The sequence below is a fragment of the Mastomys coucha genome, unplaced genomic scaffold, assembly GCF_008632895.1.
Source record: "Mastomys coucha isolate ucsf_1 unplaced genomic scaffold, UCSF_Mcou_1 pScaffold23, whole genome shotgun sequence".
NCBI classification, from domain to species: Eukaryota; Metazoa; Chordata; class Mammalia; order Rodentia; family Muridae; genus Mastomys; species Mastomys coucha.
The window spans coordinates 8762340-8782570 of NW_022196906.1; the positions used below are offsets into that span (position 1 = coordinate 8762340).

At 40.7% G+C, this 20231-nt stretch overlaps 2 protein-coding genes across 6 annotated transcripts in view; one reads left to right on the plus strand and one right to left on the minus strand.

The window, feature by feature from the left end:
- Nucleotides 1-3929: 3929 nt before the first annotated feature.
- Nucleotides 3930-8899, minus strand: Ankrd49 (ankyrin repeat domain 49). Of its 2 annotated transcripts, none has more exons than XM_031343318.1 (3): nt 8707-8760; nt 6807-7157; nt 3930-5769 (listed from the first exon to the last, which is right to left on the minus strand). In XM_031343318.1, the coding sequence occupies exons 2-3, from the start codon at nt 7062-7064 to the stop codon at nt 5308-5310; spliced, it is 720 nt and encodes a 239-aa protein (XP_031199178.1). In that variant the 5' UTR covers nt 7065-7157; nt 8707-8760; the 3' UTR covers nt 3930-5307. The 2 variants fall into 2 exon arrangements, with proteins under 2 accessions (XP_031199178.1, XP_031199177.1); XM_031343317.1 differs by having other exon boundaries at nt 3933-5769; nt 8759-8899.
- Nucleotides 8900-8911: 12 nt separating this feature from the next.
- Mre11 (MRE11 homolog, double strand break repair nuclease) overlaps nt 8912-20231 on the plus strand; it is a 55937-nt gene continuing 44617 nt past the window's right edge. Inside the window, exons 1-4 of one of the 4 annotated variants that reach the window (XM_031343314.1) lie at nt 8912-9041; nt 9655-9766; nt 11115-11247; nt 15158-15318. In XM_031343314.1, the coding sequence (XP_031199174.1) occupies nt 9747-9766; nt 11115-11247; nt 15158-15318 (314 nt within the window). In that variant the 5' untranslated portion in view covers nt 8912-9041; nt 9655-9746. Of the gene's footprint in view, nt 9048-9169; nt 9396-9654; nt 9767-11114; nt 11248-15157; nt 15319-20231 lie in introns of those variants that run through there. The other 3 variants (XM_031343315.1, XM_031343316.1, XM_031343313.1) reach the window with 3 other exon arrangements.

A 20231-nucleotide genomic window follows, 5' to 3' on the forward strand; every position in this document is an offset into this window, starting at 1 on the left:
GTATAGCCCTGGCTGTCCTGGAACTCATTCTGTAGACCAGGCTGGCTTCGAACTCAGAAATCCACCTGTGTCTGCCTCCCAAGTGCTGAGATTAAAGGCATGCGCCACCACCGGCCAGCTCCACAGGCTACTCCTTTTTGCTCTCAAGTCTCCAGTTCCATCTTTCTCCACAATGCTCAAGTTGTTCCACTTCTCATTCTTTCTCATCTGACCACCCCATACTCACATATTGTGGTGGTGCCTGCTGCAGGATGTTCACATGGTTGGCAGGATCCTAGGTGGCATCCTCCATCTACATTGCATGGAGTGTTGGCAAGTAGGTGTCTATGGCCCACTTGTGCCACACGGAGGGCAGGTTTGTGGGTGACATGGGAGTACGCAGGTCTCTGTCTTCCTTCTTCTGCATTGTGCTCCCTGCATTTGATTTGATTTGATTTGACTTGATTTTTATGTGTCCTAAGCATAAAACAGCTTTGTCCACCAAGCTAGGAGCCAAGTGAGGATGACCAAAGGACTGCCATCTGCTCTGCCACTGCCTGACATAAGAACACCACCACCATCAAGGGTTGTCTTTGCCCACTGCTAGGGAGTTAACATTGTAAGCTTAACTCTTAGAAATTTGGACAGGTTTCAAGAACTCTTACCTGCTTGTTTAGGTTTTGAATAACGAGTAAGTAACAGGGTGCTCTGGGCGGTATTTCTTCAGAGAAGTGGATTCTGTACTCAGCAGCATCTCCTTTCAATTCCTACAGTCCTAAATTATCTTCAAAGCCAACCAATCCTCCTTCTATACTAAGTACCCATCATTTCAAATTTATTGAATGTTTCCAATTGAATTAAATTAAGGGGCAATTGGCTTTATTTCCTTGTGTGTCAGTTAATGGCAAAGTTGCTCCTTATAAGAGCTTGCTTGCTTGGAATTTTAAAACTCCAATGACTTGATAATATGAAAATTTTGATAACTTGCAATATCTCAAAGGATCCCCAAGAAAATATACTTCCTAGAATTTGGGCAAGAGGTCATTGTGTGTTCCTATGTGCTATTAAAAAAAAAATAAGAGGATAAAATTAGTTATCCTTGGATATCTACCTTCAAAAATCATCTTTACTGAAACTGAGTGTGGTGGCCCAGACCTCTAATCCCAGAACTCTGTAGGCTGAAACAGGAGACCATGAAGTCAAGCCAGCCTAGGCTATCGAGTGAGTCTGTTTTGCAAAACCACTAAAAGAAATCAATATAGTTGAAATATACTTTCTGTGCAAAGAACAATATTCTGCTCAAATGACTGTGGAAGCAAAAGATTTTTGAGAGTCATGCCTGTCTAAATACCACCATAGTCAACAGGTAGAAAGTTGCAACCAGCCATGAGATGACCTGTCTAGCCATTCTGCAAGCTGTCCATGTCACTAAACAAATCTAGGATTTGTCTTTCTGTCTATAAATGAGTTCTTTTTCTCCCCAAAGGAACAATCATCTCAAGAAAAAAGAAGCCACCTAGTTATCTGTACCTGGATGTATTTCAGCTTTATTTTGTTGACCCACCCACTAGGAACACACTGCCCCACTCCTCTATTTCACATCTAATCTTGAAGCCAGGTAGTGTAAGTTACCAGCCATTTTTCATTACAGAGGCGCTTGCCTATTTGTATTTTTATGCTCCAAAGTGAAATTTGCTTTTTATTGTGTAATTGTACTTATATGAGGTTGTTGAAACAAGGAAGCTCATTGGCGTGGAGTAGAAATGTGTTTCCCAGGGTGGGACACAGAAGGAAATGAGGAGCAGGTGTTCACTGGGCATAGTGTCTCAGTTATGAAAATGTCTTAGTTCTACATGTCTACTGGGCAGCACTGTACCTGTGGGTTCACTGTTCTCTGCACTTAACCATTTTCAGAGGGAAGACTTATGATAAATGTTCTCCCCACAGCAACAACAAAAGGGAAGATTTCTACATAGGAGAAAATAGCATGGAATTTTATATGGGAGGAAAGATCAAAGAAACACAATTGTGGCCTATGTAAAATGAATATATCACACACGAATGTGTGGCATACTGCCATGTATATCTGAGTGTAAATCACCACATTTAAGATGGTATACCTTTTTGAAGTGCTGGGCTAAGAGAGATGACTCAGGCATTAAGAATGCATACTGCTCTTGCAGAGGACCCGAGTTCTGGTCCCAGCACACACATCAGTCAGCAGGTCACAACTGCCCTTAACTCCAGGGGATCTGATGCATTCTTCTGGCTTCTTCTGGCCTCTCTGGGCACTTAAACTCACATGCACATAACCTCACACACATTCATATAATTAAAAAATAAAAACAAGGGCTGGTGAGATGGCTCAGCGGGTAAGAGCACTGACTGCTCTTCCGAAGGTTCTGAGTTCGGATCCCAGCAACCACACAATGGCTCACAACCACCCGTAATGAGATCTGACGCCGGGGCCAGATCAAGCAGGGCCGGAGCAAGCAGAGGTCCTGAGTTCAATTCCCAGCAGCCACAGTGTACTCATACACATAAAATAAATAAACAAATCTTATAAAAATATAATAAAATAAAAACAAACATTAAAATATATACACTAAACATGTAAAAACAAGCAGTTTCTCCTAATATTTTGTCCTTAATCTACCATAAGATAATATGAAAGGAAATGGGTTTTGTCTTGTGCAGTGGCAGACTAACAAGAAATACACAATTATTGTTGGCTAATATTCTCCCCACTCCTTTTTTTTTTTTTTTGAAAAGATAAGTCTGTGTAAAATCCATTGCAACTTTACTAAGTAATACAATACAATTTACATTTCTCTTTGTGCAAGTGACTGAAAATCAGAATGTGATCTCCACTGAATCATAGAAATTAGAATTTTCTAACAATAAACTCATTTGACCTAAGGGATGAACTTTTTTTTTTTTTTTTTGGTTTTTCGAGACAGGGTTTCTCTGTATAGCCCTGGCTGTCCTGGAACTCATTCTGTAGACCAGGCTGGCCTTGAACTCAGAAATCCGCCTGCTTCTGCCTCCCAAGTGCTGGGATTAAAGGCGTGCAAACTTTCTAAAGGCCAAAATTAGGAGTAGGGAATGGTTTCTTCCAAACAATTCCTAGTATTGAGTTCCTAGTATTAAGCAGGTCTCTTTTTCTAATGGTATGTTTTAGCTCAGTATTTGAATGTATTTAAATAAATCTATCAATTAAATATAAGAAATCTAAAGTAGAATCAATGATTATTTAATTTTTAAGTATATGATGGTTATCCTGATTTCATTTCTGTTGCCATGACAAAATGTCCTGACAAAAAGAATGGTCTCATTTTTTAAAATTTTAGTGTGTGTGCTTGCGACCTCACTCATGAAGGTGAGTTTGGATATCTTCCACAGTCATGCTCTACCTTATATTTTGAGGCAGAGCCTCTTACTTAGCCTGAAAATAGCCTTTTCTGCTAGGCTGATTGCATCAAGCTCCACACATCCTGCTGTCTCTGCTTTACTAATTGGGATTACAGTTGTATGTCCCCATGCCACCTTACCTGGTTATGCAGGTGCTGGGGATCCAAACTCAGCTCTTTTTGTTTGCACAGGATGCACTTTGCCCTCTGAACCATCTCTGCAGATCCTCTTGACTTTTATGAATTCTTCTGTTTTGGGATGGTTGTGTGTGAAAATGGAGCTCATGGCCTGTGGAAAGGTCCCTTACCTTCCTGAACTCAATCTAATTCTCGGGCATTTCCAGGCTCAGCTACAGTGTATCTCATAGAGATGAAACCCTGAGCACAACAAAGGAGGCAGCAACTTGCTTTCCGAGGAGCATACAAATCTTGCTACAGTGAGTCCCACTGGAGGATATCATTAAACCCACAGGAAGAACTACTAAATGAACCTGAGTTTTGAATGGGTAAGATGACGAGGAAACAGACAAACACTGGTTCTTGGCTTGCTTTCTCTTTATTTAATCTGGGACTTGAGCCCAGGTGATAGTGCCACCCACATCTGGATGCATATCTTTTCTTCAGTTACACTTTTCAAGAAACTCCCTTCCAGACATGCTAGAGGTGTATTTACTAGGTAATTCTAAGTTGACAAGGAGCCCTCAGTGTCCCTTTCCTAGGTTTCAAGTTCTCATGTTCAGAAGACCCCTCAGGAATATAGAGGGTTGGGAGTCCATCAAAAACTATGTTGCAGGCACCAAGAAGTTAATGTAATTTGAACAAATGTGCCATAGATCTGGTGAAGTTATATTCAAGTTGCCTTCTGTACTGTCAAAACTTATATATTCTATTTGTATTTACACTCTGTGTTACTATCCATACTCTAAGTTGTTTTTTTTTTTTTTTTTTTTTTTTTTTTTTTCTTTTCTTCTTCTGGTTTGTTTGGTTGCTTGTTTTTGTTTTTGTTTTCTGTTTTAAAAAAGCCTGAGCCACTTGATGTTCTGGTCCCATATGACAATCATTCCTCACTGTTAGAATTCCTTGTCCTTTTTCCTTTGTCATGGCTTGTAGAAAATGAGGGCCGTGGGGATAGTGCTGGACATTTCCTGGAACTCATGAGTAATGCCCAATCCAGCAGGAGAGAAAGGTGAACACTTCGGAGGGCAGTTTTAATCTTTTGGACCAAGATACAGTTTTGTGCATGTCTAAATGGAGACACTGTCTGGCCATAACAGTAAGGGTCACATGGGTTGACCAGGGTGAGGTAGGACTGTCCACAGGATTATGAATGTGGTGGGGGAGGCAGTGTAAAACATTCAAGGATTAAACATCTCCTTAACTGCTTGTCTCAGAATGGCCTACATCTTAAAAAACAAAACATCTAAACATTCCATCATTTTTTTAAAACTTACAAAGATGTTAAGTCACTAATTTTTTAGTGTTTCTGTTTAGAATGAAAGAAACTAGAGATGCAGAGAAGACAGCTGAACTGCACCAGTATGTTGAAGATGAAAATTTGGAGTTAGCTTTAAAAAATACAAGTCAATATGCTAAACTGAACAAAGACCCAGGGTGTGGGATATTTAAAAATACTTTTCTCTTGGATCAGCACCAAAAAATATCCTTAGTTTCTGTACTACCCGTGTCCAGTAAAATTACTTTTGATAAAAATCACACACTGCAGAAATCACCACAGATGTACCCAAATACCTCTCAAATACATATGGCATCAAGGTCAGGCAGCTCACTTGGAAGGAAGCTGTGATGCGTACAACAGAATTTCTGTAGTGAGACATCTTTTCTCTGTATACGGGAGTATTTTATATCTCACACATGGGAGGCACTGGTACTTTGAAACTTAAGAAAATTACTAGAGTCATTAAGACGGAGGTGAAGAGTTTGTACAGCCTTCCACAATTTCAAAGAGGTAGTGATAGATGCTTGTCCTCCTGGCGATATCAGAAGCAGTTTCTTGTGAGTTGTTCTTCAGCTCTGGTTTGATGTAACGATTCATCAGGAGGAGTTCCAGGGTGTCTCTGCTGTCTCTGTTTCCAGCAGCAAGGTGCAAAGGGGTCAAAAGGCCTTTTGTTTGGGCGTTGATGTCTGCATCGTGCTGAAGTAAGAAAGAGGCCACCCTGGCATTGTTCCACTTACAAGCACTGTGCAGTGGTGTCCAGCCATCCACAGTCACAGCATGAACATCTGCCCCCTGAGCCACCAACTCACGAACAACATCTAAATGCCCACTGTAGGCTGCTCGGTGAAGAGGAGTATACTCATCTTCATCCCTAGTGTTCACTTCAGCGGCCTTCTCAGAGAGTAGTCTCTGCACTGTAGCAAGCTAATGGAAAAAAGAGAACTTTAAAAACTCTAACTTGAAAAAGACAATAAACAAAGATCATTACACCATCCAGTAGCTTTAGACTTTAATATTCGGTTTTAGGGGTAGGGGATAACTGATTGATAATGAGCAAGCAGGTTACAGCTCATTACACTCAGGAGCAACTTGGGAATCCGATTCTCTGATTATCACCATAAGCTATCACATTATCCTACTCTAATAAATAAATGCCTACTGGCCCATACCTGGGCCCTAGATGATCAAAGAGCTTTATCTGTATTTTATATTTTATCTCTAAAGCAAGCCTAATTTTCCTGTATCAGACTGTATCAATATACATGGTGTATGAACCAGAAAATAAAAATGAAACTACTTTTAACAGTAGAATAAAGTGATGTTGAAGCAACCTAGAGACTAAAGAACTCATCTCCTCCTAGAGACAACACGCTCATGTTGCTGGGCATCAAGTTTGGGTTTGGTCTATGGACCAGACAGAATACATTGTGCTCTGGGACTGAAGAGCCATTATAAACTGCAAAACCCTTTTGGTTTTGACTTACTAACATGGATATGGGAGAACTTAGTAAAATTAAGTACAAATGGTCAAGTGGGAAGAACTGATTTTGATAGTGTTTTTGGATGACTCGGTATATTTGCCTCCTCGAAGGACTTTGTGAGGAGTAAACAAGTGCACTAAGACACTTGGTGGAGTTGCAACTAAGTTAGTCTCCATTTTACCTGTCCTCAGTAATGCTGACATTTAGAAGAATCCTAATAATTTAATTAGAGGGCTGCTTATAATTTCCCCCATACATCTAGAGCCAGCTTATAACATAATGTTCACTTTCATAACCACTACTTTTTTGACACTCCTATAAATGAGACAAATATTAAGCTACCATTTTTAAAGACAAGAAATTGAAGGGTTGAAAATGTTGGAATGTGCCCAAAGGTAAATATAATTAGAGGTTTAGGGGCAGATCTTTGGGCTCCAAACCAAATGCTTTTCCAACTATGTAATGGTTTCTTTTTTTTACCCGATTTTTTTCAGCAGCCCAAAGAAGCAATTTGCTTGGATCTTTTTCCATTTTTTTTTCTTGCAATTGATACCACTCTTCATTTTTTTCCTCCTGCTCCTCGTCTTCATCAGAATTGCCTACCCAGAGACTCTGAGTACCAGTGGGAATCAGGTGTCCATGTGTTTTCAACAATTCAAGCTGGTTAAACTGTTCAGAGAAGTCCACAGAGTTTTCCAGGTCTGGTTTTTCATCATCCTTGACTTTTTCTTCTTCCATTTTTATTACTCTTCTAAATAAAAAGCATTTCAAGTTCCAAGGTGCAATCTTTAAAGAGATGAATTATGTCTGCATTGTTTGAATCTTTCCAACCTGAAAACACAAATGCAACAGTTGTTAGCACAGCAGTAACTAGATATTATCAACAGCATGAATAGCAACCTTACAAACAAGCCAGATAAATTCTATGTCATAAAGGCTTTGGTGTTTTCTAACAATATCTATTAAATTTACTAAATACAAGACTTCAGAGATTTCCCCTATCTATGATCATTTATAGTCTTTACCTTTTAAAAAAAAAACCATTTTCTTCTAAAACAAATGGCTATAACTATCTTAATTTGAATCTATTAATTTAGGTATGTTAAAACTGATAAGAGTCCAGGCAGTGAGTAGACAGGAGGACCATAATTTACCCAGTCCTAAAACATTAGTCTTCTGCTAAACTGCCATATTAATTTATAAACTGACATCAGTTTCAAGAATTACCCAGCACATAAGCCTTAAAGAAAATGATTAGTTACTTTGAAAACCATCAATCTTTTAACTATATTTGTTGAACTTGGCAGTTTTTCATTGCTATTGTCAAATGTTACCACTCCATTCTGTTGATCCAATTAGAATCTAATGTTTATTATTTCAGATGCTATGTCTTATATTATTCTGCCATTAACCTTTTAAGGATAGATTTTTTTTACCACATCTTTAACACAGATTATTATGCCATTTGTATGTAACCTGCATTAAGAACTATTTGTATCATTAAACTTAAGACCTATTTAATTTTGCTCTGATGGCCTCTAAGAGGAACTTAGTCAGTTATACACATTCCTCATGGTTTTGTTCTACTTAATTTCACATGTTTAATATTCTGTTGTCCTATTAAGCTTGCTTCATCACTAGTGACAGGACATCAGAACATGACCAGTAACTTAGGGCCTATAAATCCCACTAAGGGGTTTGTAAGGTTTTGGCTGGATTGTGGTTTTTCTTTCTCTCTTTTCTTTTAAAGAGCTATCAGAACTGCTCTTTTCTTAACGTTTTCAATTTTTCCTTTCACCTCAAACTCATTTTCTAAAAAGCCACCATTCGTCAATTCATTAAGCGCTTAACAGATGTCAATAACCAAAATTTGGCACGGATCTCAGCCCTCCTTCCCACAGCTGAAAACTCCTTCATATTAATTCTGAACTTACTGTCTTGGTATGTTTAACTCAAAAATCAAACCCAAATGTATCTCGACTCTGGGTATAAAGCTCGATGCATACTATTGTGGAGGAACAGGACCTGTTTCCTAATTTAAAGGGAACACTCCATTTTGAGAGAGATACGAACTGTTCCAATTCTCATCTCAGTGAGGTGGAGCCCCACGCCCCATTTCAGAGGCCTGCGCTAGGGTTCTGACAGACTAAGACACACACGCTGCGGTACATCAGGACCTTCTGAGGTCCCGAGGTGGTCTCATCTAATTCAAGGTTCCAAATTATTTTTACTGCACTCTCTTCAAGGTTCTCTGAACACACAAAGCATGGCAGATGTGGTAAGCCGGGGATTCTGGGGCGATCGTCAAGGGAAGAAAGGTCTTTGGTCTAGCAGGTGAGACCTTCCGCATCCCAAAGCGAAGAATCTGTCACGGTGCTACCTGCGAGGTGGCCCACAGCTGCCCGCCCCACCGCTCCGGACAAGCGCCTCACCTTTCTCAGGGAGAACCTCACAGAGAACTTCGTTTCCGGGTTCGCCCCTTCGCTGCTCAGGATTGGCTCCTGTGAAGGGACGGAGCTATTCTGTAGCCAATGAGAATCTAGACAGTCTGTGACGTCATGCCATCAATGGCTCTCGCGAGAAGTACTGATGCAGCCCTCCCGCGCCTAATTCAGGTTTCTGGTGGCGGCTTTCTTGTCGTCCTGGCGACTCCCACCTCTTTTTCGTGAGGTAGAGATGGCCTGTGGCCTCGCTGGACGACTCTGACAAGTCCAGGTTGGGGTAACTTAGGCCTTGCTACGGTCTTGCAGCGTGCGGGTCCCGGGCGGAAGCCCCGAGTGCGTGGGGCCGTCGGGGAAGACGGGCCGGGTGGGCTTGGGAGGGATGCGGGCTCTGCGTTCCGCCTCGGAATCCCGCGGGTGTAAGGTCGCCTGTCGTGGCAGCGCCGCCTTCTCAGTGACCACTCTAAGCTGTGGATCCGAGAGGTGTTCCACGTAGACCACGTGTTTGGTTATTTATTCTGGCTTTAAATGTGGGCTGCCCCATAAAAGCCTTGTTAATGTTAAGAGTATGGGATGGCCTCTGATTCAAAGTCCTGCGCGGTGCAGCTTAAATTTATGCACGTAAAAAGTTACGTTTGATTCTTCCTGCCCAGGGATTTACTACACACCAATCTCATGAGGAAAATAGTAGAGAAATAGTCGTGATAGTGCAATAATTAGGAATTCACTTAAGAATGTGGCTTTCTGATCCTAGGTCATGTTGAAGACGATCATAGGACTTTCTCAGAAGTGCTAGTGTTTGTTCAAGAAGTCTACCCTGCAACTGAACGCACATTGGTGAATTTGTGCAACCTCTATAATATGTGCATTTTGGTATTTATTTTTAGAGTTTGGAATCGAGTGGTTTTTCTGACATACCTGAACAGAACCCCAGGGTACTTGGAGAGGAACCTGTTGCCAGAGGAACTCTACTATAAAAATGAGCCCCACAGATCCACTGTAAGCCTGACGTATTAACTGTGATGACCTTAAAAGAAAAATGACATTTTAATAAAAACAGCAACAGAATTTAATAGTGGACAGAGTATCCCCAAAACCATGTCTGTCAATGCTTAATTAAAAGCACATCCTGTATGCTTATTAGCAAAAAATATAAGGTAGAACAATAGATGAGTGTGTTGCAGTAATTTATTACGTGACCATGCAGGGAAGCTCATGCTCTTGGGCTTTGTCTATAAATAGTCTTTTAGAGTAAGTTGCCCTAGTTGAAGTGAATTTGAACAAAATGGAAAGAAATAAACGGACTATAGAAGTCAGGTGGGAGAAGATCCTTCAACACTAATGGAGTCTTCCACTCTACTTTCACGTTCTTAGTCAAAACTTAGTTGTGTAGTGTTAGGAAGATCAGCAATTCTCTGGGCTTGCCTGGTTTTATTTTTCTTTTGCATAACTAGACTAATAATATTCCTTTCCAGGTAATTTTGAGGTCTAAATGAGAGTGGAAGGGTGCAGCTGTGGGAACTGAGAAGTTTGTGGTATAGCCAGGGCTTTGTGCATACAGTTGTGAAAGTTTCTGACTTGTGGAATTCCATACAAAATCGAACTAACAATAGTTGAGTGAGAATAGCCTATCTTTTAATGCCCTTTAGTCTGCGCAATGGGCTGTGTGATGAATGAGTTCCTTGCTCTGTGTCTGGTTTTAGAGATCGTGACCACACTTGCCTCTTTCTTTGCGGCACTGAGATAGCAAGTGTCTTAAAGAACTGAACTTAATGCTGAGTGTGAGTGAGTGCTACTAACTGTTACGCTGCTGATTTACCTGAAAGTACCTTTGTTTGGATTTAAAGAATTCTGTTTTGTTATTTGGCCAAATTTATTGTTGAAAACTATGTATGTATGTCATCAGAGTTTGGGATGTAAGCAACTAGTATGTTAGTATAAAATCCATTCTCACACTTAGAGGAAGACTTTTAAATTACTTTCCTGGAAAAGTGTACAGTCAGATACTTAACAAGAGAGCAAACAAAGCTTTTTGGATTTTTGTGGAACAGAAAAATCTAGGGAACAGACCTGACTGCATAGAGCTGGTTATAAAAAGGTTATAAGTTTCAGAGCAGACAGGGAGTGCTTCTAAGTGTGACTCACATTTGCTCTGTATTGAACTTGCGATTAGAGAGCTGGGATGCCACAGGTCTGTTGAGTACTGTAAACTTTCATGCTAATTCTGAGGCTAGAAAAATGGATTTTGCTATACAGTTTTGCTATTCTTTATTTTCTGCTTAGGTCTCCATTTGTTTGAACATCCTTTTAATGGATTGCATTGAATTTTGTTCTCTTCTTTATACAGTGATGATGAAGACACATTTAAAATCCTGGTTGCCACTGATATTCATCTTGGCTTTATGGAGAAAGATGCAATTAGAGGAAATGACACATTTGTGACATTTGATGAAATTTTAAGACTTGCCCTGGAAAAGGAAGTGAGTTTGGGTTACATTTGTGTCTGCTCTAACGTACTTCCTTGGTAGCAGGCTCTTTTCCATTAAGTTAAAGTTAATTTTATAACCTCACGCATTCGAATTTATTGGCTAAATACCAATATACTAAAAGCCTGGTTAAAATTTTAAGTTCTTTGTGTTCACATTTGGAGCAGAAACTGTTGTGACAGATAACCTTCAAATTTAGAAACACGTGGTGTTTAATGATGTACAAACCTGTTACAGTTTCTACCTGAAATAAAAAGATGGCTGTCAGTTTTCAAAGGACGTATATCTAGAATGTGAGACAACGATTCCCAAGCAGTCAAGTACAAGGTCATTTGTGTAAGACCCATACAGTTTCCTGGGACTTTGGAGGTAGAGGAGATTGGTATTTAGATGAGACCAGTTCAGGAGGTGACATTTAACACGTGTGTTGAAGGAGAATCAGCCTTTACTGATGGCTGACACAGAGAATGTACGGTATGAAGCAGAATTGAAGTCACAAGTATAAGACAACATGAGAGTATGATAGGGATTTTTGGCTTGCTTGTGGGCCATGTGTGTGCTAGAAGAGGAATGAGAATGTAGCTCTGTTGGTAGAATGCTTGCATGCCAGGTACAAGGCCCTGGGATTGGTCCACAGCACTCCATGAAACCTGAGTGCAGTGGTGCACCTGCAATCCCAGCACCAAGGAGGTGGACACTGGACGCTCAAGGTCAGCCTCAACTGCCATACTGACCTTAAGGCTAGCTTGAACTACAGAGATGAGATCCCATTAAGAAAAAAAAATGCCTGAAGGCTAGCACTGAGAGGGTAGAGCTGCAATCATCAGTCTCAGTTTGTGCTCAGTGCAGAAAAAAAGTCTAGCAGCCTGGTACTGTAGTGGGAGTTGGAGACTATTTCAATGCTTTTAAAACCTGAGGTACTAGGTGTAGAAAAGAATGAATATGAAAGATGCTACAAAGAGAAAGTGTACATATGTTAATTTTTAGGATTTGAAAGAGAGTCAGGTGTGTTGAACCTGGGTGCCTGATGGTGACATTGGTTTAAAACATATAACTGAAGGAGAATCTGTCTGGGAAGGGGTTGAACTCTAACTTAACCAGAATAGAGTTGGAGATGGCAGTGGGGAATGTCCCAGTAGGTGGGTGAGTGTCTGCAGAGCCCAGGAGGGAGCAGCAGAGTAAACATAGGTGCCCTGCCTTCTCAGTGGTTTTCCTTCAGTTTATGTGCGAGACCCCTAGTGCCCTCTGCATCTCTAGCCCTCCTCACTGTCTTGGTCAGGCTCATAACAGTACCCATATAGCTTCTGCCTCACTTGTCCTGCAGTGTAGTAGCTCCCTGTTGGTCTCTCTGCTTCATACTTTGCCTTGTGTGTGTATTCAGTGTCACAGCCAAAGCAAACTGTTGACACAATGCACAGCCGTGTAGTTTACCTTTTTGAAGAGATACTTTCCTCCTATACCTCTAAGCACTCTGTGACATTACACTGCTTTTCTTCGGATTCTGTTATCATGCTCAAACCCTGCTCAGCAGCCAAGGTCAAGGCACATTCAAGGCTATGCCTTGACCTTGGACCTGGGCTCTGGATCCTTTACAGTGTTACTGGTTTCCTCCCAGGGCTCAGGACTATTTGTTGCCCTGCCTGGTCCCTAGTGAGTTCTTCTCTGGGATCTTGGAGGTCAACCTTTCTGATTTACCACCTGACTTTGGGCAGGGTGACTTCTCATTTCAGTTTATTTTTTAAGGGGTAGGATAGGGAGTTATTGCGGTGATCCTATAGCCCATGTTTGAAGACAACTTATATGTGGCTAAGGACAACCTTGAAATTCTGGTCCTCTACCTCTTAAACACTGGGTCATAGGCATCTGTCACCATGCACAGCCACAGTTTACCTTTTTTGAAGAGATCTTTTACCCCCTTCTACCTCTAAGCACTCAGTGACATTACACTGCTTCCCTTCTCATGGCCTCATGTGAAATTGGTATATTAAGTTGTTTATCTAGTAATTATTTGTGTTCCCCTATGGACAGTAAAATCTGTTGCTTAGTAATGTATTCTTGTGTGATGCCTAAGAAAACTAAGCTCTGTACCAGGTACCCACTAATAGCTGTTGATCTTTGCCCTAAAATTCCTACTGGCTCCTAGCAGCCTCCATTCTCCCCAGAGTGATACTGCTTTGAGATAAGAATGAAAGAGTGGGTGCTGGCTATTGGTGGCACACACCTTTCATCCCAGCACTAGGCAGAAGCAGGCAGCTAACTGCTTGCTCTGCGTGCCTACTGTAAACCACTTATCACTGTGGGAAGGGAACAAAGCACTGTTCCCTGTGTATGGGAGTGAGAGACAGCTACAAGGAGTAAAGCCATTTTCCCACACAGCCTCGGATTCCACTGAAGCAAGATGATTGTAATGCCCACCTTAAAATATCCTTCTAGCCCTCTAAGGCTTGACATGCTCTCAATTTCATTCTAAGGTTGTTATCCTTCTGGAAGCAATAAGAAATTAATTTAATTTTAATCTTAATGAAGCTCAAGTCTTTCATCTTTCCCGGTGGATTCAAGCTATAACTCGCACCTTGAAAAGGACTTAGGAAGCTTAGACATTGATGGAGTATGCTGGTTTTATATTCTGTCAGACTCAATTCTTTCCCTTAGGGGAGTAAAACCTAAAGCCAAAGGCAGCCTGTTTCTTTCCATGGAACCTTGAGCACGCTCTTTTGTAACTCTTTGGGTTTGGGAACACTTCCCTGTGAGCCTGGCTGGTACTGTTTTGTCCATTTCTACCTCTTGTTTCCTGACTCCCTTCTCTGCACATCCCATGCTGGATCTTCTAAGTGCATATTATATTTGTCCTTTAGCATTTTTATTTACTATATTGACTATTTATTTTTGAAATCTAAATTTTTTACTTTTTTTCCAAAGGTAGAAAATGCCCCAAATTTTTATTTTTATTGATTTAAGCTTTATTGCATTATGATGAGAAAAGATACATTATTTCAATTTATCTGCATTTTTTAACATTTAAAAACATATTTTAAATAAATAGAATTATATCACATTCTTCTTTCCCTTTTGTACCCCAACTCCTTCCAGAGAACCCCCATTCAATACCTGCCATACCTTTTGTTTTTTTCTGTTTTGTCAATATTCTTTAAAATTTATAAAATATTGTAACAATAAAAATCAGTATTATAAAAGTTGTTTGATATAAAACAACAATCAGTTGAACAGTTTTATGTAGATGCCTGTCTATAGCAATGCTGGAAATACATGTTTTTCTCAATATAAATTTTAAATAACTAATTTTTGACTTTTAAGTTCTCTTGTATATGGACTTGCCATCCAGTTATTCTTATTTTATTGCTTTGTTCCCTGATTTTCTTTTCCCTGCCTGAGACAGGGTTTTTCACTCTAGACTAGGCTAGCCTTGTCTACCATCTGCCTGCGCACGTTGCATATTGATATGTGAGTGCATGTATGCATGTGAGGCCAGAGGTGTATGTTGGAATTCTCTTTCACTTTCTTTCCACCCTCCTTTTGAGAGTCTATCTTTGAACCTGGAGAGCTCATTTGCTAAAGTTCCCTTGACTAGTACAGCAATAGAGATCTATGTTTCAGTGTCTTCTGAATAATTAAAATTACCTTTGCTCTTTTTCCTCTATGTCCATCCTTTTGTGCTGTGATTGAGCCCAGGGTCTACCATGGGTGTCATACATTTCAGGTCAAACCCCTTCCCCTCTTTAAAGTTGAACAGTATGCTCACTTCACTGTGTTGCTGAGGCTGGTCTCAGAGTAGAAGGCTGAAGTGATCACAGGAGGCTGGGAAACCCTTTCTTCTGTCTCGTCTATATTTTAAATAATATTTGCCTTAAACTTCCTAATTTTAATACTGTTTTCTATTGCTTAGGTGGATTTTATTTTGTTAGGTGGTGATCTTTTCCATGAAAACAAGCCCTCCAGGAAAACCCTGCACAGCTGCTTGGAGCTGCTTAGGAAGTACTGTATGGGTGACCGTCCTGTGCAATTTGAGATCATCAGTGACCAGTCAGTCAACTTTGGTTTTAGTAAGTAAGTACACTTACATTTGAAGCATGGTTTTCTTGGGTGTGGTGTCTGTGTTGTTGCTCACAAAATACCCTTACAAAGCAACTTTAAAAGAAAAGGGTTTATTGAGCTTATAATTCCACATTACAGTCCATCATTTTAGGGAAGCCAACATAGGAACTTCAGGCAGCTAGTTTTATCTACATTCAAGAGCAGAGAGAGAGAGAGAGAATGAAAACATCCAGATGCTTACTGTTCAGCTAGCTTTCTGTAGTCTCATATAGTCCAGGACTAAAACTTAGGGAATGGTGTTGCTCACAGTGGGCTGTGGCTTCCCTATCAGTTACTGTAAACAAGACCATTTCCCACAGGCCTGCTCACAGGCCTGGAGGCACTACTTCACTGAGACTCTCCCCAGGTATCTACTAGCTCTTTTGCCTTCATTCTGGGCAGCTTTGCAGTCGTTCAGTTCTTTGAATTTCCTGTATATCATTTCACTAATTTGTATTTCTGAACTAATGCTGGGATTAAGTTTATTCCTAGATCTCTCATTCTCTTTTGTATCTTATGTTTGTTTGTTTTTTGTTACTGTTTTTGTTTTCTATTTTAAACTTGGTATTTTTTTTATCTTTTTTTGACATGAATTGTGCAAGTTACCTATATATTCTAGTTACTAAGCCATTTTGTAGGCAGGTATATTTTCTCTAGTCAGCTGCCTTTAGCTGTGTTTATGGTTTGTTATTGTTGCCAGATTGCCAGATGTAGTTTTGATGAGTCAAATACAGGATTCTTTTTGTCTAGGATCATTGCTCTTGGTCTTATACTACGTAAGTTTTGTTTTCTTTTAAAGTAAATCTGCAGTGTTGGGGATGGACCCAGGGCCTTGTGAGTATTAGGCATCTCCCACTGCCTTTTTTTTTTTTTTTTTAAACATGTAAGGACACCATGTTCCTTTTGAGTGAAGTGTATTCTCAGTCTTATGTTTCGTTTTCTTGTCTTTGATGACTCTGGTATTGGTCAGTGTTTGTGGTCATGTTGACGTTGGTGTTAGGCTAAGATGTCTTCAGGTTTCTCCAGTGCAAAGCTGTTTTTCTGTCCGTTGTTCTTGGCTAGAGCTGAGTCCCTAAGTCCAGCCTGCACTCAGTAGGAGAGGATTAAAGTCTACCTCCGGCTGACTTTCGCCCCCACCCCAGCACTTAGGAGGCAGAGGTACTCGGATCTTTGTGAGTTCAAGTTTAGTCTAGTTAATAGAGAGGGTTCCAGGATAGCCAGAGCTGTTACACAGAGAAACAACAAAACAACAAAAAATAAAACAAATGTACCACTGCTAGAGGGAGGAAGATCAAAGTATCCATGGCTATTTGTTAAACTTCCTGTCACTGAGCTCCTTCCTAACCCCTTCTATTTTTCACTGCATCTTTCTGTATTATTCTTGTTGGCCTCAAACTCAGGCTCTCTTGCTCAGTGTCTTTGCCAGCTATGGTTATAGGTGTGCCTCCCATGTGCCTAAAGTAGCTTTCTTTAGGCATATGTGAGTGATGAGGTCTTAATCTTTTTTATTGCTGATGAATCTGTTGTCAGTTTAATTGCTAGAAAGCCAGTAGAGCATGGTGCTTAGGAACACTGGATACATGGATTGCCAGTAGAGCACAGTGCTTAGGAACACTGGATACATGGATTGACAATAGAGCATGGTGCTTGGGAACACTGGATACATGGATTGACAATAGAACACAGTGCTTAGGAACACTGGATACATGGATTGCCAGTAGAGCACGGTGCTTGGGAACACTGGATACATGGATTGACAATAGAGCATGGTGCTTAGGAACACTGGATACATGAATTGCCAGTAGAGCACAGTGCTTAGGAACACTGGATACATGAATTGACAATAGAGCATGGTGCTTGGGAACACTGGATACATGGATTGACAATAGAACACAGTGCTTAGGAACACTGGATACATGGATTGCCAGTAGAGCACGGTGCTTGGGAACACTGGATACATGGATTGCCAGTAGAGCACGGTGCTTGGGAACACTGGATACATGAATTGCCAGTAGAGCACGGTGCTTGGGAACACTGGATACATGGATTGTCTGATGTGGCTGTGCATGCCTGCCATCTCATCATCTCGTCAGCCATGTGGACATGCATCAAGTTCAAGGGCTGTCTGGCCTTTGTAGTGAGAGCCTGTCTCCCCAGCTTCCAAAAGAGCGTGCATTCTGGATAGTGTCAGTTCAAATCCTGACTCTGTCATTTAATGGTCACCTGACTAAGTCATTCATTTACTCATTCTCTCTCCAGAATTCCAGAATTCTCTCTCAGTTCCATTGTTTTTAAAGGGACAGAATTGTGCCAGGTACATGATTATGGAGATTTGAGTTAACGAGAAAATGACTCGGAATATTTTGACCTGAAGAAATCATGTAGGTGACTGAGGCATTCCTTATGCTCTTCAGCCTTTAACTGTAGGTTGAACTCTACTTACCTGCTTGGGTTTCATTCTCATGAATGGTGCTGGGGTTCATCCAAGACCTCACATGACTCCAAACAGGCTCACTGACTGCTGAGCTGTGCCCCCAGCCCTTCATCCTGCATTTTAATGCATTTTAATCCAAGGATTGTTTCTCAGCAGTTTCAGGAGAGTTTTTGTTTTTGTTTTTGTTTGAGACAGGGTCTCCCTATATATTTTTGGCTGGCCTGGATCTCACTGTATATAGACCAGGCTAGGCCTGAACCCTAGACCTGGGTTAATTTCAGGAAATTCTTATCTATTACCTTCTTAAAATAATAGCTTTCCCTTGCTTTTTCTGAATGTTTTTATCTTTTAATCTTTTTTTAATTTAAATTATTTTATTTCATTCCAGGCTTTGTCCCCCTTTAGTCCTCCCTCTCACAGTTCCTCATCCCATTCCTCCTCCCCCTCACCTCCAAGAAGGTGCTCTCCCTCCCACCAGGTCTCCCTCTTACCTAGGGCCTCAAAGCTCTCAAGGATTAAGCGCATCTTCTCCCACTGAGGCCAGACCAGGTAGACCTCTGCTATATTTGTGCTAGTGGCCTCTGACTGCTCCTGGTTGGTGGCTTACTCTCTAGGAGCTCCCTGGGGACTGGGTTAGTTGAGACTGCTTGTCTTTCTATGGGGTCGTTCTTTTCAGCTTCTTCAGTCCTTCCCCTAATTTAACCCGACTTCAATCCAATGGTTGGGTGTAAGTATCTGCTTCTGTCTCCATCAGCTGCTGGTAGGGCCTCTCTAAGGACAGCCATGCCAGGCTCCCCATCTGCAAGCACATCATAGTGTCAGTAATAGTGTCAGGACTTGGCGCCCCCCATGAGATGGAACCCAAGTTGGGCCGGTCATCGGACCTCCTTTCTCTAAGTCTCTTCTCCATTTTTGTTCTTGAAGTTCTTTTAGACAGGAAGAGTTCTGGGTCAGGAATTTTGACTGTGGGTTAGTAACCCTGTCCCTCTGCTTGAGGGCCTGCTTATCTACTGGAGGTGGACTCTTCAGAGTTCCCTTTCCCCGGTGTTGGGCATTTTGGCTAAGGTCATCTTTTAAGACATAAAAGACTAGGAACTCTCTCTCTCTCTTTTTTTTTATATGAACACTAACTTCACTTTCATCTCTCTGCATTGCATTCTGGTTAATTTCCCCTTCTGGTTTCCTTAGGTCATACAGGAAAAATGGTCAAACACAGAAGGGAAATTCTGAAAGAAGACTGGATTGGCAAAGATCAAGTAGCCTGATCAGATTATAAGTAATTTAAAATGTGGCTCATGAATTGGCAGAGAGGTGGAAGAGACTAGGAACTCCAAAAAGAGCCTCATATGACAGGCCGTTAGTCTTTGATGGGGGTGGTAACTCACACCTTGGGGGAAATAGCTATTATTCATTGAGAGTTCTACAAGAAATTGATTAAATATTAAAGAAAGTCTGTGTGTAGGGACTTTGTAAAAGCATCCATCTCTTTCCTTGTTGTAAAGAGTGTACTTTTACGAAGGTTTTAAATCTTATAGGTCTATAACTTCCTAGTTACCAGTTATCCACAAGTCATACAAAGTACTAATGGTTTGAATTTATTTGAGATGTCATGTACAAAACCCAGGAGCTAGGAAAAAAGGATGATACATTTGCCTTTTTAAAAATAAATATATTTATGGCAAAGGAATCATGGAACAAACTTAAAAGTCATAGTTCACTAAGGACAAGTACATGCAGCTCAGCACAAATTAAGGCTGAATTTCCAGTGACTGTTTCCTTTAAGTTGATTTAAAAAAATACATTAGTTTATAAAATGTGGGTGAAGAACATACATAGTGTACAGAAATGATAACAGCAGTAATGCCTGTCAAGAGCAGCTGCCTCGTTTGTAAGGCATCAGATGAATCGAGACTGAAGTGTTTTTCTCATAGACACTGTATAGGCAAACACATCTCTGCACATTATAGTTACCTAAGACTCTCAGGTATGTGTGCCCAGTCTCCATGCCAACTGGTGAGTTCCTTGGAGCATGGCATGGGCATTGGTATTTCTTAAATGATCCCCAGTTGTTTAGAGTTTGTAATGAGAATTCAGGACCACTGGTGTAGATTTAAAGGGTTGATAATAACCATGCTGCTGAGCTTGGGAGAAATGATACATTCTTACTTGGAAAACAATACCAGAAAGAGTCTAAACGTTAGGAGTCCTACTTAAGCTCTGGACAGGATTCTTACACTAGAACTCATGCAGCTGACAAAAGGCTTAGGGAAACTCTCTGTGGAAAGATTTCAAAATAGATTAAGCAGGGGCAGAAAGGCATATTGTTCTAACATATGTAAGAAGGAAAAAATGTGCTTTTTTTTTACATGTATAGATAAGTTTTTGGAGAGACATACTAGAAATCGCTCCCCACTGTCACAGAGAAGAGGAAGCTGGTGTCTGGGGAAGGAAT